Source organism: Sinocyclocheilus grahami, unplaced genomic scaffold (genome assembly GCF_001515645.1).
Source record: "Sinocyclocheilus grahami isolate Dianchi unplaced genomic scaffold, SAMN03320097.WGS_v1.1 scaffold57.1, whole genome shotgun sequence".
Classification (NCBI taxonomy): Eukaryota; Metazoa; Chordata; class Actinopteri; order Cypriniformes; family Cyprinidae; genus Sinocyclocheilus; species Sinocyclocheilus grahami.
In genome coordinates this window covers 3,594,320-3,608,849 of record NW_015505236.1, presented here as the reverse complement: position 1 = coordinate 3,608,849, position 14,530 = coordinate 3,594,320, and the positions used below count along the sequence as shown (strand labels likewise).

The following is a 14,530-nucleotide window of genomic DNA, read 5'->3' as shown; positions in this document are numbered from 1 at the left end:
TATATATATATATATATATGCCAAAATTTTCATTTTCATTACAATAATGCATAATAATATATATTATTGAAATATTTATAAGCATTTTAAGTATTTATGTATCATAGAAGTGTTGGTTGTACTTTTTATACTGACTATAATAAAGAAAAGTTTTTTTTTTTTGAATAATTCATAACAGTAGGTAATTTCTAATTAGAATGACAATTGAGAATTATGGTATTTTCTAAATTAATTAATATTATAAAGTATATATAATGTATATAAAGTATATAATTATGTATATATATTGTAATTTATAAATGATATGATTTTTTAAACTATATTTTTAGATTATAATTTGATTTTAAAATGTATTATTTGTCCATTATAATTATTCTGTTTGGTGTGATGTTTGTGGCACCTTTCACATTTCAGTCATCTAGCTTTCAGTATGGGCCAGGTAATGTGTCTTGTTAACTGTAACATGTTAACTGATTCTTGTGTGCACGATGTGTTTCAGGGCCCGTCCTACCATTAAGGACTGCTTTAACAACTCCTGGCTGCAGGACGCTTATCTAATGAGACTGCGGAGACAGACTCTCACATTTACCACCACACACCTCAAGGAGTTCCTGGAGCAGCAGCAGCAGGTCAGGGCCGAGGTGGTAACAAAGCACAAAGTCCTTCTACGTTCCTACCAAAGCACTCCACAAACCCCAACTACCCCCTCAACACCCGGCGCCCTTGCAGCACCCATCTCTCAGTGAGCTCCAGCACAGGACGTCCTCCAGAGAGATGAGAAGACGGCTCCGGGGTTCTCCAGGATAAGGACAGAGAGAGACACAGCCTCAGGACATCCCAGCACCTCTAAGCTGCCCTCGGTGGGCCCTTAGGGGGCCATTTAACATATGGTTTGTGTTAGAATATCAAGCACAGGATCTTTTGGTCTCAACACCTGAGGTCAGTTCTGAGACAAGAAACACACACACAAAACCTCTCGTCTAAAAGCGTAATGGATTTCAGCACATTTACCTCTGTTAGCCAGCATGCAGTGCAGTTGTGTTTTTGTCCAGGACGATGTCCTTACTTTAAGCTCTCCCATCCAACACTTTTTTTCCTATGACTTTTTGACAAACCAATTTTAGCATTGGATCTCTAGCGAATGGTCAGGAACTTTGGACCCATCGTGGTTGAGAAGAGTGACTGTATTTCATATACAAAGATCAAGAAGACAGCGATCTAGTCCATCACTTGACGCAAAAAATTTCATGTCAATGTGTATTTTTTTGTGGTGTCTTCCAATTGTGAACCAGGGCCTTGAGATTTGTGGAAAATGGTGTATATCTTTTTTTGAACTAGTTTTTATGGCATAAGTAATACTTTTATTACTGCTAGTTGTTATACTGTAGTGATTATCAGTGTATATGAAAACTATTGACATGTTGAGCACTCTAGTTCTTACTCTAGTGCCGTCAGACAAGAGGCTTTTTGTCTTTTACTAAAGTGTTTCGACCTAAAGTGGACTGATTTTATTGTAATATTGAAAGGCCTCACAGCTTTAGGGAGTGACTTTTTGCAAGAATTCCCAGTGCATTGAAGCTCATATGGTTTGGCTTTCCCTGACACCTAACAAAGGGATTGTTAGGTGTCAGGGAAACCTAACAATCCGGGATTGTATTATATATTGCAGATTTCAGTGTAGCATACGCATGCATCAGTACAAATTCCTCTTCATAGCGTATGGTTTTAGGAGAAAACTCAGTCCCTGTGAATGCAAGAGAACGGTATAACGGCCAAATTGCAGAGTGAACTCAATTCTGTACTCTAGCGCTAATTGTCCTCATGCAGAGATCAGCTGGTTCAAGATGTGCCTGGAAAAATACCTATTGATCATTGGATGGAACGGAAATGTCTCCCAAAAAGTGACTAGAATATGTTGTAAAACATGTTGGCTGCTGCATTGAATGTATATGAGATTAATTGCTGTAAGATTAATTTATTCCCCATGAATAAGAATCATTTTATGGTCATGATTATCATAATCATGACCATAAAATCATAATCTTTGCTCAATTAAAAATAATATTGTTTATCTAAATAATACAAAATATATATAAACTATATTAAGATTTATTTATGTAATATATTAAAATCTGATATTTTTAATGACTGATCAGTGTTCTTCAACTTATCTCCATTTACACATGTTGATTGGTGTCTAAAAATGTTATGAATTTGATTTGATTTGATGACTATGAACAGGTGTTGATCTTGATTTTATTAGAGACACTGTTAAATTACTTGCATAGTTTGTTTGCATCCTGTTTGGTGAACATAGTCACAGAGTCAGTGCTTCTTCTATTCTTTTTTTGTTTGTTTGTTTTTGTTTAGCTGTTCATTTATCTAATGGACAATTGAGTGATTCACATCCACACAAAAAAAAAATCATATATATCATATTCACAATACAACAAACAAACTTTTACAAGCTGCTAGGCAATGTGAGAGAAATGGAAATAGTATCAGGGTCCCACAGTCATGGACAACCTAGAGAATATAAATCGGACTATTCTATAGTGAATGTGAAATGTATTAGTTATACTCGGCTTGAATATATTTCATTGCCTAGAAATTGCTCTTTGTGAGCTCAATTTCCAATAAAATAATTTTTACAATTCTTTATTCAGTGATCACAAACAACAGGAACAGACACAGAAATCCATTGGTCAAAAGGTGTGGGAATGCTGCAGTATGTCCTCATTGTTTTTACAGAGTCCTGTTGTGTCCTCATCTGACCACAGACAGCATGTGATCACCTTTGACCTTCTATCACTCACATATTGGCTTGATTAAAAAGAACTGTATTCTTAGTGTTTATTGCAGTACTTACTATGAGGTTCAGTGCAAACTCTCTTCTGTTTTCCATCACTTTGCATAAATGGTAAGATCGGGTTTGCTCTTTTAACCAATTAGTTTATTATTTGTTTTAACTTGGGTTATTCAAATGTGATCAAGCTTCTAGTTTCAAATATGTTACGGTGTGAGAACTAAAACTGAGAAGAAATGGAATCGCAATATAAAGAGGAACAAATTCAGACTCAAAATTTTGTTGTTGTGAATAAGGTTTCATATTATTTAATTTGTGTGTGTGTGTGTTCACTACTCTTTCAGTCATGCCGAGCAACCCTTTAATGTGAAACTAAATCAAGCTTTTCTGGAATGAATTGCACTAAAACAGTGACAATGTGGAGATAATATGAATGTTTTACAGTAGAATGAAGTGTGTATATGTCGAAAACATGACTTTTCGCGAATAAAATCAGCTGTCAGCAATACTAAACAGACTTGAATTTATTATTATCAGTCATTTAGTGTCTCTAAGTTCATCTAATGGTCTAAATGTCATTACCAGACTTCAGAACATACAAAATCAACCATAAACAGACCATTAGCTTGACACTACATTCACAGGCTCAAATGGGAGCATTTTGAATTTTCAGTCTCTGGCTTTCCACCTGTGCACTCTTTTATTTGGGAGCTTTTATGTTTCACATGCCTACTTCAGAATCTGACGCCATCACCTCATTGCAGGTTGACTATATACAGCAGAACTGTTCAATCCAGAACACGTGTTGTTGATCTTTTATCATTCTCAGTATGTCATCTCAAAGATCTCCTCCACCCAATATCAAACTAGAAGACTCTCTATGGACCTGTATTTATAAAACTCAGGCATAATATGAGGACAACTGGTCATTTGTTGGATGCTGAGCAGGAGTAATCCTCAAGAAAGTTCTCCAGGTTGGGTAATAATTCATTTTGATCAGCATCAGACTATTTAGAATTAAACTGTCATATCCTAAAATAATCATCAATCATTGCATTAAGCTATTCATGAACCTTTATCTTTGCATCATACTTGGTGATTTGTTTGATTAATTTACACTTAATTTAATTAATGTACACACAGCACCCCATATTGACAGAAAAACACAGAATTGTTGACATTTTTGCAGATTTATTAAAAAAGAAAAACTGAAATATCAACCCTAACCCTAACCCTAACTTACTTGCGCTTATCCGGATTGTTCAAACCGACTTAAAACTAAGAGTACTTTCTCTCGCGCGAACTCATTCGGGAGTGGTGACTTTCCACGTATTCCCAACTTCTGAGCCTGCTCGCCTGAAGTTATGGTTGATTGCTCTTCGGCTGGATATCAACACACCCATTAACGTAAACTACACCAGAGCGTGTACACACCTCACGCACCAGATGCCGTGCGCGCGCCCAAAGGCAGTTGGACACAGTGGTGTATTAGAGGTAAAAAATGATATAAATACTGTTCGGTTTCTCGCACAAACCTATCGTTTCGTGTCTTAGGACATCAATGTGTCGTCACGAGCCGTAGGGTTTAATTTGGATTTGTCTGTGCATGTTTTTTTTACTCTCATAGATTTTGTTACCATTGCCATGCATTATACGACTGATAGACTGCAACGGCTGGAGTTAAAAATCATCATATGTGTTCTACTGAAGAAACAAAGTCACCTACATCTTGGATGCCCTGGGGGTAAGCAGATAAACATCAAATTTTCATTTTTGGGTGAACTATCCCTTTAATGGGTTTTATTTTGCCCAGTAACCTTTCCCAGATTATCAATCACACCGAGGCATTAATACTTTTCTCACCATCAAATAAGGATAACCAGCAGACTCAGGGAAGTATAAGATCCTCTGAGCAGTTAAAGTCGTGGGGAAGTCGTGGCCTAATGGTTAGAGAGTCGGACTCATAACCTAAAGTTTGTGGGTTCGAGTCTCGTACCGGCAGGGATTGTAGGTGGGGGGAGTGAATGTACAGCGCTCTCTCCCACCTTCAATACCACGACTGAGGTGCCCTTGAGCAAGGCACCGAACCCCAACTGCTCCCCGGGTGCCGCAGCATAAATGGCTGCCCACTGCTCCGGGTGTGTGTTCACGGTTTGTGTGTGTTCACTGCTGTGTGTGTGCACTTTGGATGGGTAAATGCAGAGCACTAATTCCGAGTATCACGTCACTTCGTCACTTCACTAAACAGAGACACGGGTCCTCTTGTCTCTTGTCTTGTGGTTTATACACTTCAAATCATGGCCTTTGTCTTCATTGGACCGCAAACAGTGATTCCTCTATGTCGATATGCTAAAATAAAGGGCTTGCTGAGGACCTCTTTACCCTGTAAAGCCTGCTGTATCATATTGGAAATGCACATTTTAAAGTCTGTAAATTATAAACATGGTCAAAACTTTAACGAAAAAACCTGCCTTTTTAAATGTAAGAATAACTTACAAGATATCAATATTTAATTTTGGACACACACACATACAGTATATATTCTATATGAGCCATAAAAGCCTGGTGTATCAAATATTTTCTCTTTCTCTCTCTCAGAAAAAAAAAAATGACGGTTAAAAAAGGTTTGTACTTTTAAAGCATTATAATGTGTCATCAACTGACACAATATATCTAATACATTTATCTCAGATGAGGAAAACTAAATAGATCTTTAATCAAGTTTTAAAAATAATACGTAACTACATTTATATCAGTGTTGCAGGGCCGTAACCACACCGAGTATTCAGAATATGATGTGGTCGATCATTAAAGTTATTTCTTAGACTTTTACATTTTGTCCCCGTGATGAGGTTACAGCCTTGATCTGATGCATAGAATGGCGCAACAAAAAAAAGTTTTTATTATTTTTTTTATAGATTTTTGGAAAAAACTTGTGATGTGACAAAGCAATCTAACTCATAATCTGGAGGGTCTTGCTCATGTTTTCAGTGAATGACTGTAGACTGTTAAGTGTAGTGTGTCATGAATACCAATGATGTAAACTTTGTAAGCAACATGACAGAGTGCTCGAACTTTGAGGACTCTCCCTGAAGACGGTCTCAAGCCCCCCCTCCCCCGCGCTAGCAGCTCCTGCCAAAAAAAGTTCGCTAGAAAGTTGTTTTACAAGTTAAAACGTTGAAAATATACACGCATTCATTTGAAAGTCATTATCGCCTTACACCTTATGATATATATTACCTGTCGGACGTTAGAAAAACTTGTTTGAACTCAAAATCGAGCACTCTCTTGCGCGGAGGCCAAGAGATCGTTTAAACTTTGTTTGCTTGTTGAAGTTTGTAGATTTTAAAGGGGCAACGCATATTAATTTGGTCCGAGTGCAAGCGAATAGAACACTTTGTACCAGTCATATTTCTCATCCAGTTCAAGTGAAATAATAAGAAAAATCAATAAATAAAATCTAAATTGAATACTTATAGTGAAGAAAATGTTTATTGGTGTACGTTTGAACGACTTTTTTCAATAAAATATATACAAAATAAAACAAAACAAATAAATAAACAAATAAAAAAGTTGACCCCACCAAAATGATACAATTAATTTACAGAGAATCTTTAAAAAGTAACATTTTCCTCTTTTTTTTTTTTTACATTAAAAACTGAGTTTTGCACTTTAAACCTGGCCTACAATATTGTGCGTATTATAAGTATACTGTAGAATGCTTACATTGTAAAGCCAGTAAAATAATAATTATTGATGTACAGTTATTTACTTTTTAAATATTACATATTACATTAAAATATCACATTTACATAATTTATATTAATGTGTGCAATACAATAAAACGTTTAGCTAAACTTTAGCTGCGCTGATGTTTTGCTTTTTGTGAGGCTACCTTCCTGTTGCGTATTAAATGTTACATTTGAACAGGTACTAAAAGAAATATTCACAGGCACTGGTAGATGCACTTGTTTTTCTTCTGATTCGTAACATATTCCACATTCATAAACTTCAAAATGTGGCTCGTCTTGCCCGAGTTGTCGGTGCCCCTTTAAGACGAAGGGTGCCTTGAAACCGTCGAGTTCCATGTTTGTATGTTGAAACTGAGAGCAGAGCCGAACTCCATGTTGTGAAAAGTTATCATCTAGGAACTTAACTTTTTATTTTTAATTTTTTGTCGTCTAACTTATAAAAGCATAGATATCACATTCAGCCTCGTATGGTGTCGCATTATGAATGGTCTTAAGCGGTAAAAGTCTTGGATTTTTGGGGGCATTTGCAGTTTTTTTTTTCCAATTCTATTGTAGCCAACGGAAATATTTTAATACGGAAGCCCATTTGAAGTTGCGTTTTTACTGGCTTTACGGACCTCATGGACCACCCGTCCTCGTCGATTATAACGCAAGTGAGCAGGGATGAAGACGCCAGTGCTGCTTTACGGGACAGAGGTGAGTTGAGAGAAAGTTTGGAGTCGGCACATGTCAAACTGATGAATGCTTGGAGCGCGGCGGCCGCTTCATACAAAGTTTAATTCCGTCAAAATGCCGCATCGACTCGACTTTATGGAAAACTCCGTGTTCAACCACACATTTCCGCACATCAAAACACTACAAAAACATGTGTTCACCTCTTTCTGAAGGCTGGTGACCGTTGATGCATCTTGAGGATCAGGGTCAAGCCCATAAATTATAATAGTACAGTGCAGACCTATCACATGACTTACAGTTAGCTTCATTTGCATGCCATAAACTCCAGTTTAATTGGAAAACAGCTTTTAGTTTTTTTCTGTAAGTGAAGGCTTTGAGGTGGAGGGGGGCGTGTCCATGATGACGCGTGAGGGAAGGCTGTTGTTTACTCTGTAGTGTGTGCTCGTGCACATGATCTAGCCCAGTGTTTCCCAACCTTTTTTTTAGTTGGGGCACCCTTTGGAAATTTTAACAAACTTGTGGCACCCTACAAAATTAATTTTGTCACAATATTTGAATTTCTAACTTCGATATGATAATTTGAAAAGTGTAGATATTCAGTACAGCAGGGAAGAACTGCAGAATATCATGTCATACAGATATTTTTAATATTATAAAAAAAAAAGTGTCCATCAATGATGGCAATCAGCTAATTTCTAATGCAGAGACCAATTTATATGACAGATTTTAATGTAGGCTTTTATACATACAGTATGTAAACATTATTTAATTACCATTATAACTAGCTATCTCATAAATGTTTGCTCACTCAGTATTTTTTTTATTTTACAGTGGGGTAATTTTGTTGCAGTAGCACGAGATAGCTTGATTTCAAACTTTGAGCTGTTTTTTACATTTTGCATTAAAGTCCTCCAAAATTATGAAATGACAAAAAGGGAAGTGGTGGAATTTTGTAATTCTAACTTCAAGCATTTAAGACTTTAGATGACAAGGTTTTAAGATTACTCGAAATAAATTCAGTGAGCTGTCCAAACTTTTGCCTGGTGAAATTATCAAAAGGTCATCGGTCATGATGTCACATTAAGCAAGATGGGCCACTATTTGCAGGTCAAAGGTTAGATGAAAAGGGACTCTTTAATCAATTATTTGACTTCTCAGGAAAATAGTATGGCTACTACTAGGGCTGTCAAAATAGCTGAAAAACTAAATTTGAATTTTGTACTTAAATATTATCAAAATTAGGGGTGCTCCGTTTGATCGGCTACCGATCACTATCGGCCGATAATCACGTTGGGATGATTGATCGGCGGTTTCTAAAAGGCCGATCTCAAAAAACGATCTCAAGCTGATGAAGCTGCCGTGAGAGATTTGGCACGACATGCAGCAGCACCGCCTCATTCTCTGTCCGGCCCAGGTGAAATCATTATAATGCTGAAGGTGAGGTACTCACTTCATATTTCTTCATTAAATAACTTATAAAGTAATTTTAAAACCTTGTGTGAGACGTAATTTCACAAACAGCGTGAGTGAATCACCATGCATGCCCGCTCTTTCGCTCTCAAAATACGCAAATGGCTTCAAATCACCACATCGCGTCTGTCTATAAGCGAGCTGCACAGTTGACACAGGCATTGTCACTTGCACTATCGAGGCAGTGTCACATCGTCACTAAAGTTTATAAATTGCATTACATTTTAATTCTTGCCAGTGTTTAACCATTCGGCGCTCGCACGCTCTCCTGGAGACAGTGCGCTCATGCACACTCGCAGCGCACACACATAATGCCAGGTTCACATTACTCCGTTTGCAGTGCATATTTTTTTCCATGCTCATGTTAATGGATTAATAAAGTGTGCACACTGCACACGGTTGCGGTCTGTCAGTGCGTTCAGGAGCGGTGCGTCTTCAGCAGAGTAGAGATAATTTCTGCACCGAGTCTATTTTTGCTGCGCTGCAAGCGCTGAATTAAAGTAACAGCGCATTGTTTGCAGTAAATATGAACATGGATGTAGTAGTAATGTAGTAATTACACCATAAATGCATATTATTTAAGTCTACTGTTGCAAAAGTAAAAAGCATTGAATAATGTGTTGTTTATATTTATTGTTTAAACATGTCTGTGAAAGATTGCATTACTGTACTGTGTAAAAAAAGAATTGCAATGCTGAAAAAGCATTTTCTGTGACAATGTTTAAATTTGAAATCAAAATAATGGATAAATGTTGTGTTTGTGGTAAACGGCCACGGATCAGTAGCGGACTCCTGTGTGAAAGCTGCTTCCCCTCTCACAAGAGTCACTTAAGAGGGGAATTGCCCCCCATTTTCAAAAATGAAATTCAGGCCCTGAATAAATGTCTAAAAATCCTGATTGGAGTATCACTATAAATAGTTATAAATGATAAAAAGAAGGCTTTAAAAAGATCGGTATCAGTGATCAGTATCGACAGAAACCCTGATCGGACCTCAAAAACCCTGATCGGAGCACCCCTAATCAAAATTCAAATTATATTCAAATTTAAAATGCATAATTTCAGTTAGGGTGAAGAAAAGCTTTTGACTTCTCTCCTGAGGCCACAAGAGGGCGCATCATTCAAAGCATAAGATAACATGACAATCTGCGAGAGAGAAAAAAGTGCATAATGTTTAAAATAATGTTTATAAACCAATTATAATTAAGTTGCTTAAACGGGGAAACCCGCCATAAAGTCTCGATGTATGTTTTTTTCAAAGTTAAACTTGCATTAACTTTACATGGCTTTCTAAACATGCGGCTCTTTTGTGCGAGACGCGAGTGCAGCGGTGATAGATATCCGTCTAGAAAATGCGTGAAATATGCGTTCTGTGTGAACGTCTTGGTTTCGGTTTTGATGTAAACAAGATCTTCTTCGCAATGATGTTCTCTTTTTCCGCTATATTTTTAATGAACAACGCAGCAGCGCTGCATCTAGTGGCTTCAACTGGATAGGCTAACAAAAACATTATAATGCAACGACACTTACATCGTCATTGCATCTCGTGCGCCGCTGATAAGGCTGCCTTGCAACGTTTTTGCATTCGAATGTGGATTTTTATTTTAAATTTAACGAATATTCGAAATTCAAATTTTTTTTTGACAGCCCTAGCTTCTACAACTTTTTAGTGACACAAAGGTCTCTTGTAGCTTCTTCTGATTGATTAAACTTTTTTTTTTTTTTCAAAATTGTTAAGATTTCAGTTCCAGAAAATGTTTTGACTAAACTGTACAATACCCTGCAGTGTTGATTATCTGCTGTGATTGTAATTTCTGTGATGTAAACAAAATATATTTTCCAGCTCTTGACTTCCACATTGCTAATCCTATCTAGCTATTTCACTTTTTTTGTTTGCTCAGTGATATTTATATATACCATGCAAAAATGAAATTATATATAGAGCCGACCGATATATCGTTTTGCCGATATGAGCCTGTCACAGATATATTGGTATCGGCGAATATGCCGCCGATATAATTTTTTTTTTTACAGAATATATAATGCAGATTAAATGCTTCTGAATGGTGTAATTACTTTTTCTGTCCAGCAGATCACACTCCATTGTTTGCTACTGGCAACCCAGGTCAGTAGTGTAGAGATGCGCGGATGAGCTCAAACTTCACCCGAGTCCGCTGCTTCAAATTATCCACCCGCCACCCACCCGCACCTATATTTGGTCGTCCCATTACAATGATTCTAATTCTTAGTTTTGCAAGATGATATGATGAATGGATGGTTCATTTTTAACAGCAGATTCAGTGACGTTAGAGACTAGAGCTGATCTGCTCATCACGGCACGCGTCTGCGGCTCATTAATGCCTGTGTTATGGCCACCGAAGCTAATCGTGGCCACTCAGTCAATGCTGGTGTTTATACCGGCCACGCCACAGCCCAGAACTCATGCTTATCACATCGGTCACATCACATCTCGCGGCACGACAAAATACCGCTCTCGTCCGGTGTAGAATAGAACCCATTATAATCAGTGATGTTGTCTACACTGGATGCAGTAAACTGATGCCTCATTCTATTTATGACGTGCTGACACAAAGTTCAAATGATTTTCAGTGGTCGCTTTGTCGCATCCTGTTGCGGCTATGGTTGGGAACCGAGAAACAGTTCTTATTCAGAACCGGTTCTGTTTTTTTTAAAGAACCGGAACCGTGAGCAATTTCTAACGGTTCTGGTGCGACACTTGACCAAGCGCTGTGAGCATAAAGGATGTCACAAACCAAATAACAGAAATGCCGCCCTGCCTCTTTAATTACTGAGCACATTGTTTCCCATGACGTGCACTCCACAGACGCGCCTTGCCGCGTCACGTCTTTAACTGCCGAACACATCGTTTTCCACGACTGTACGCGCACTCGTGTCTTTGATAATTGTGCACGTTGTTTTGTTTGACTGTACATGTACTGGCAGTGCGCAGCTCCTGCCGTCACTAAATTACATTATATTTGTCCCATATTGTCATTAATATACATACTGTCTTCAACTTGGACCACTAAATAAATAGACTGCTATTGTTATGCAAGTATGAGGGTTAGATTATTTAGTCTACAGGTTAGGGATGTTCATTTCGGTTATTTTTCCTAACCGACAATCGATGCTCGTTAACCGATTATTAACCGTTAACCGACAAGATTTTAAATTAGAATTGAATTAAATTAGAAAGGATAAGTGTCTGTGACCTGTTAAAAATACTAACATTGGTTTCCCGGGGATTGATTTTACATGCGCAAAAAGCAGCAAACAACAGAACATGAGGATTGTCATCCTATCATATCACGCACCTGCAGCGCTTATGCGAGCGGAGAAAAACATAATAAAGCTAGGCTATATATATATATATATATATATATATATATATATATATATAACGAATAAATAGGCCTATACGAGAAATATATATTTTCTTAAATAATAAATTAAAAAAATGAAAGAAAAACTGTAACAAGTAGCCTAGTATGCAGAGTTTCGGTTCATTTTTGTGCTGCGTGAAAGGAAACCAGATGGCAGAAAGCGGCATCCTATTTTTCTTTAGGCTTATTTTACAAAAGCACAAAGATTTGTTTTGCGCCGGTGTTCTGTCGATTTGTGCTACCCTGTCAGATTTTGCTACCTCCCATTAAAACAGTGGGTAGTACAATTCGACAACGAAAAATGCTACCTGTAAAATTATGGTTTATTTACGTCTACACCTACCACAATCCTAAACCTACCCTTACAGTAATGCAAATACAGTAATTATGTGTTATATTGAGCATTGCTACCTTGACAATGCAGCCTGTTCATTATCATAATAAAATACAGTCAGTCAAACATATGGGAAAAAAACACACTGCTCAGTTTAAATATGTAGTCAAATCTGTGCCATTAAGTGTTATCCGTTATGCCGTGATGTTAAGCAAAACATTTTGTTTTACGTGGATATTTGAAACGCGAGTGAAGTAGGCTACATAATAAATAATAATTTGCCATTCAAATACATTGCGAATACGGAAACATTTGATTTTGTGTCGAATGAGAGACCCAACGTTGGTTTCAGTTTCGTTTTAGCTTAAATGAATTAGTTTTGGCTTGTTGTTTATATTTATACTTTTTAAATATTTTGATAAATTACTGAAAAAAATAAATACATGACTTTTTAAACCGTTTAACTGATTGTATTAATCGGTCAAAATTCTATACGGTCGGTTAATGGTTAACCGGTTAAAATGAACATCCCTAGTACAGGTCATTTCAAGTGTGATAAACAAAGTGATTGAAAATATTTATTTTCATGCATTTTAAATGTTTAAAAATGTGGAAACCACTCATTGCGTCACCATCTCCTGACTGCATTATTATTTGTAAAATAGGGGCTTTATGGAGTGTGTGTGTACATGGTTATAACTATAACAGTTAATATTTCATTAATTTAGGGAAATTAACAAGTGTCTTAGACCTCAAGGGACTATTTGGCCAACCAGCTTATTCCTGCTTGAAAAGCAAAATGTTATTGATGGTGTAAAAAACATTACATGTGATTGATGGACTAGCATTACTCAACATTACTTACTACCTTCCAGCAACACTACATTCAATGAAGGTAAAATAGTAATAACAAAAAAAAGTTAATTTAAACGGAACCGGAATCATTAGGCAAAACCGGAACCGGAAAATTTCTAACGATACCCAACCCTAGTTGGGGCGCAGACATAGTGTCAGCATAGTTTGTCAGTACAGTCAGTAACGTAGCAGATAGTTAGTATCTTTTTGCAGTCCAATAGACGGCAGTGCGGTGGTGGCTTGAGTCTGCTGAATGGTGATTTAATGCTATGTTGGAGAGACTCAATGCTAAGTAAATAGACAACATTGTCCCCGTCTTTTACTCTCACAATGAGCTTATCATATTTGTTTGCTACATTAGTACGGCCCTATGATTTCCGCGATGCAGAAAACATGGACGGAATCGAGCGATCCAGTCATAAAAACGGAATTTACTGTATAACGCAGAATTTCATGGAATTGTAGCAGATTGAAAAGTTAGTATCTTTCTGCAGTCTAATAGACGGCAGTGCGGTGGTGGCTTGAGTCTGCTGAATGGTGATTTAATGCTATGTTGGAGAGACTCAATGCTAAGTAAATAGACAACATTGTCCCCGTCTTTTACTCTCACAATGAGCTTATCATATTTGTTTGCTACATTAGTACGGCCCTATGATTTCCGCGATGCAGAAAACATGGACGGAATCGAGCGATCCAGTCATAAAAACGGAATTTACTGTATAACGCAGAATTTCATGGAATTTGTCTTATTTTTGATGAATAAATAAAAAACAGGTCAGTATATATATATATATAAAAGACTGTCTGTGAATATTAAACTGCAAAAAGACTTATTTAAATACGAATGTACTGCATGTTCATTTGATTACCAGAAAATACACAACACAGAATTTGTGTGAAAAAAAAAAGATTTATTATTATTTATTCATTTTAGATGTTTACATTTGGAAAAGCTGTGCTTCCTGCATAAACCTGCCCCTGTTGGTTTGGCAGTAGCTTGCTTGCCGTACACAGTTATCTTGTTTAATTTCTTAATTCAAGTTATATAGCCTATATTTTGTTGTATTTGTGTTATTTAAGTTATTTATAATAAGTGAAGTTTACCGTTAAGTGCACTGATGTCAGACTAATTTTGAATAATAAAGTTTGTTAAATTGTTAAATACCCTGCCTCCACTACATAGGACTATGTTTGTCACATCATTATATGTGTTTGATTACCACATTTGAGTTATC

The 14,530-nt window shown here is 36.9% G+C and overlaps 2 protein-coding genes across 4 annotated transcripts in view; both read left to right on the top strand.

Moving 5' to 3' along the window:
* LOC107584149 (striated muscle enriched protein kinase) overlaps positions 1-768 on the top strand; it is a 62,309-nt gene extending 61,541 nt beyond the window's left edge. For all 3 annotated transcript variants that reach the window (XM_016270628.1, XM_016270627.1, XM_016270626.1), the window contains one exon: positions 500-768. In XM_016270628.1, the coding sequence (XP_016126114.1) occupies positions 500-746 (247 nt within the window). In that variant the 3' untranslated portion in view covers positions 747-768. The remainder of the gene's footprint in view (positions 1-499) is intronic.
* Positions 769-6,893: 6,125 nt separating this feature from the next.
* LOC107584167 (carboxy-terminal domain RNA polymerase II polypeptide A small phosphatase 1-like) overlaps positions 6,894-14,530 on the top strand; it is a 36,404-nt gene continuing 28,767 nt past the window's right edge. Inside the window, exon 1 of the mRNA XM_016270670.1 lies at positions 6,894-7,254. Coding sequence (XP_016126156.1) covers positions 7,179-7,254 — 76 coding nt within the window. The 5' untranslated portion in view covers positions 6,894-7,178. The remainder of the gene's footprint in view (positions 7,255-14,530) is intronic.